The sequence below is a fragment of the Camellia sinensis genome, unplaced genomic scaffold (assembly GCF_055761805.1).
Source record: "Camellia sinensis isolate YWXY unplaced genomic scaffold, ASM5576180v1 Unanchor3, whole genome shotgun sequence".
NCBI lineage: Eukaryota > Viridiplantae > Streptophyta > Magnoliopsida > Ericales > Theaceae > Camellia > Camellia sinensis.
Genome location: NW_028129178.1, coordinates 9697432 through 9702157, shown reverse-complemented (window position 1 = coordinate 9702157; position 4726 = coordinate 9697432). Strand labels below are relative to the sequence as shown.

The following is a 4726-nucleotide window of genomic DNA, read 5'->3' as shown; positions in this document are numbered from 1 at the left end:
TTATAAGGTTTTGGGTTGTGTTTTAATGCAGAATGGCAAGATGATTGCATATGCCTCTTGACAGTTGAGACCACACGAGAAGAACTACCCTACACATGACTTGGAACTTGCTGCAGTTGTGTTTGCATTAAAGATATGACGTCACTATTTGTATGGGACCAAATGCGAAGTGTACACAGATCATAAGAACTTGAAATATTTCTTCACGCAGAAAAAGTTGAACATGCGTCAAAGACGATGGCTTGAACTAATCAAAGACTATGACTTGCAAATCCACTGTCATTCGGCTAAAGCCAATACTGTAGCAGATGCACTTAGTAGAAAGAATGTGGGGAATCTTGCCTATTTACTCACAGATCAGAGAGAACTGCTACTAGAGTTTGAAAAACTCAAAATTGAAATTGTTCATTTTGAACAAGGTAGCTTGATAGCCGCAATGTCTGCCCAGCCTGCCATTATCGAGGAAATTAAGCAGAAACAAATGAATAACGAGTTTTTGAAAAAGATTTGTGATGAACTTGATACCAAGCCTAAACCGAGATTCATAATTGAAGATTCCGTGTTAAAATTTCAAGGGAGATTGCGTGTTCCAAATAATATGGATTTGAAAAGGAAATTTTGGGAGGAAGCCCACAAATCAATGTTTGCTATGCACCCAGGAAACACCAAAATGTACCAAGATTTGAAGTTAGTGTATTAGTGGCCCAACATGAAAAGAGAGATTGCCAACTTCAACTCTAAATGCTTACAATGCTAGCAGGTAAAAGCAAAACATTAGAAACCAGTAGGTTTCCTTCAGTCCCTTCCTATTTCGAAATGGAAATGGGAGCATATCACCATGGATTTTGTAGTTGGCCTGCCTCGAACACCTAGAGGTATGGATTCTATTTGGATTGTAGTTGATAGGCTGACTAAATCTACTCATTTTCTTGCCGTGAAGACTTCTTTTACTACATATAGACTTACTACTATCTACATTGATGAAATTATTCGACTACATGGGGTTCCAGTGTCTATTGTATCAGATAAGGATCCAAAATTTGTTTCTAGATTTTGGCATAGCTTGCAGGAGGCAATGGGAATAGAATTGAGATTTAGTACAGCTTTCATCCACAAACCGATGGGCAAACCGAGAGGACTATTCAGACCTTAGAAGACATGCTTCGTATGTGTGTTTTGGATTTTCAGGGCAGCTGGGAAACTTATTTACCATTGGTTGAGTTTGCTTATAACAACAGTTTCCAAGCTAGCATTAATATGGCACCATATGAGGCGCTATGTGGAAGAAAATGTAGATCCCCAACTTGTTGGATAGAGGTTGGTGATAAGGCTATTTATGGGGCTGAACTTGTGCAAGAGACGACTGAGAAGATCAAAATCATTCAGCAAAGGCTAAAACTGCGCAAAGCTGACAGAAAAGCTATGTGGATTAGCGAAGAAGAGACTTAGAGTACGAAGTGAGAGATCATGTATTCGTCAAGGTGACCCCAATGAAGGGGCATATGAGATTTGGCAAAAGAGGAAAATTAACTTCGCGTTATACGGACCATTTCACGTTCTTGAGAAATTGGGTCCTGTTGCTTACCATATTGCCTTGCCACCGGGAATGGAGCAGGTGTATAATGTTTTCCATGTATCCATGCTTCGTGGGTATCTTAGAGATCAGTTCCATGTGATTGATCACCACCGGATTGCCTTAGACGAGGATATGATGTATGAAGAATTGCCCGTACAAATCATCGATCGGCAAGTGAAGTAATTGAGGAACAAAACTATCCCTATGGTGAAAGTCGAATGAAAAGAACATTATGGGAAGGAGGCTACTTTGGAGAAAGAGGAAGAGATACAGCAACAGTATCCACATTTGTTTCCATTATAAGGTAACTTAAGTTTTGAGGACTCAACTTTCTAAAGATGAGAGACTGTGACGGCCCCGACCTCCGAACTACTATATTATATTATTTTAATGAGCCTAATTGCATGATTGTGTGTTTACTTATGTGATTACATGTTTAATTTCATAATTATCTGTTATTACATGGAATATATGTTCGAATTGACCACTTAGAGATAGAAATTCAGAACCTAGACGGCTTCAGAAACTAAAATTGACTAGCCTAATAGGCTAACTAGAATATTTAGAATTTTATGGCAACTTTAATTGAAATTTGATTTGGATCAAAATAATTAGAATAAACAAAATGAATTAGTTAGAATTAAGCCTAGTTAATTAACCTTAATCATATTTGATTAGGCTAACTTAATTACACCCTATATAAGGCTCTAATTAAGCTTATAGGCTCATTTTATAACTCTTGGCTGAGAATTGAGAGAGAAGGGAGGAGAACTCAACACATTTAGAGAGAGAAAGAGGAGATTTGTAGAGAATTGGTGGAAGATTCAAAGATTAGAGCCATAATACACTTAAATTCACACATTAGGTATGAGATTCATCCTAAATTCTTAGAATTGAATCATGTAGAAACTAAGTTCATGGAGTTATAGGATCATTTTTTTGAATTTGAATAGGTTGAGCATGAGTTTTCATGAATATGGTGAATTTGAGTTGAATTATGCACATGCATGCTTAATTCTTCATTTTTGAGTTAAGATTTCTTGAAATTCATACATGCATGAAGCTTAGGAAGCATGAGCTTGAAGATTATACATGGATTCATGCATTTCATATCATTTAGTGGTGTTTTAACATGAAGAGGACTCAATCCATAGCATGCATGGCTTTAACTTGAAAATTTAAGCTTGAATTTGGACAATTGGAACATGATTTTGAATAAACGGTTTCAAATTGGAAGTATTTTCATGTTATATAATGATTCTCTGAGTTTTTATACCAAAAACACAAGTTTTGAGGCTTTGTGTAGACACCCCATTTTTGACCGTCCTCAAGACTTGGACGTCACCGTTTGAACACTCGGTGATCATCCTTGTTCGTGTTCGTCTTGAGTTCCCGGAGGTCTCGGCTACACACCCTGCCTCAGGATCTCTCGACTCAACTGTTTTGTGTCTGGTTTTGCACCAAACACTTGTGTTTTGTATTGGAGGGCAGGGAATGGCTTGTAAGACATCCCCACACTCCACCGGCCGTGGCTTGAGGCCACCAGCTGTGTTTTGTTGCCACCGGCCAAATATTTGGCCGACCGGCACTCTAGATGGTCGACCGGCCATCTATTTTGGTCAAATTGCATGTTTGGCTGGCTGATCACTGTTCATCTGCTTTTGCAGATATTTTTGTGCCAGCTGTGATAGCTGGCACCCACCTTTGCTCCCCGCCATGCACATGTATGGAGGGATTTCAACCTTGTTAGCTTACCTTGGAAGCTTTACAAGGTTAAACCTTCTATAAGAGGAGGCCTCTTCTCCCTCTTTTAGGTTAGACAACATTTTCCAGAGTTTTGAGTTCTGGGGTTAGGGTTTGCATATATCCTATCTCTATATCTCTTTCTCTTTGTGTATTTGTGTGTGTTTTAAGTCTTAGTATTGCACACAAACACCCACCATTACACCTTCTCTTGGAACTGAGGTCCTTGGAGGTTGTTCTTGAAGTTTTGGAGCTGGTTTGGACCTGAGGAAGCTGCTGGTCCACCTTTTTTTTGAAGAAGGTCTTCACGGGTAAGAACTCCACCCTTTATTCCCCATTTTTGCATAGCTTTTTTGTCTATCTTGCAACTTTTTTTAGGCTTTGCATATAACATATAAAATTTCTGTTTTTACCTTTTTAAAATAGTTGTTTAAGAGTGTTTTGAGCTTTGGGGTTGTTTGACCCCTCTTAGGGCTTGTTTGGCCCCATTTTGTGCCAGTTTGGGTGAGCTCCGAGACCATTGTGTTTGGGCCTCCTCACCACTGAAATCTTGAGGGATTTCAGTGGTGAGGATGGTGCCTTGAGGTTCTAAGAAGGAGAGGGCCACCCCCTCTCCTTGTTGTCCTCGAAAAGGGCCATTTTTGCCTCTTGAGGGAGCATCTAGTTTAGGTTCATGTTGATCATGCCTTAACTGATTTTTGTGCTTATATTGCCATGATATAGCATTGTGTTAAGTTGGTTTAGACATACCTTGCATGCTTTGCCTATATGTCTTGTAATGCCATGTTTTGGCCTTAACATGCTTTAGGTTTTGATCCTTGTTCTAGCATGATTTTGGCCAAGCTATGTGAAGCTTTTGTGTTTGTTTTAGCATGCTTAAGTTCTGTTCTTGGTTGTTTTGGTCGACCATAGCATGCTTAGTATAGCCACCTTGCATTTTGGCTTGTTAGCCTTAGGTGTGTGAGTGTGTAGCATGCATTACTTGCACTATTTCAGTGGTTTGGAACCACTTATCATGTTATTTCAGTCCTTATAACATGCTTGCATACTTGCATTTGATACTCCTTTGTTGCTTTAAAAGGTTGTTGCCTCATGCTCCATGAATGTACTCCTTTGTATGCTTGCATGTTTAAGCCACTTAGATGCCATCTAGGTGTTCCCTTAGCATTGTCTAGGTCTGCCTTGAACCTGTTTTAAGTCCTCTTGGCCTTGAGAGGGTAGGTTGACTTAGCCATGGTTTAAGTCTCCTTGGCTTGCCTCAAGTACTTGGACCAATTGCATGCCATGTTTGTCTTGTTTAAATTGGTTTGACACCATTATTAACATGATTTCCAGAGTTTACATTGCATGCTAATTGTTCATGTTTAAGCTCTCTTAAGTGTGCTTAAAGATTGTTTGTTTGATGCT

At 39.2% G+C, this 4726-nt stretch overlaps 1 protein-coding gene across 1 annotated transcript; it reads left to right on the top strand.

The window, feature by feature from the left end:
- The first annotated feature begins 223 nt into the window (after window positions 1-223).
- LOC145816083 (uncharacterized) lies at window positions 224-700 on the top strand. The gene has a single exon (XM_082912322.1). It carries the CDS (start codon window positions 224-226, stop codon window positions 698-700), a length of 477 nt encoding a protein of 158 aa, XP_082768448.1.
- The last annotated feature ends 4026 nt before the right edge of the window (window positions 701-4726 follow it).

What these genes read in the sequence shown, in the direction of transcription:
- LOC145816083 (XM_082912322.1), top strand. Translation starts at nt 224, where the DNA reads ATGCGTCAAAGACGATGGCTTGAACTAATCAAAGACTATGACTTGCAA.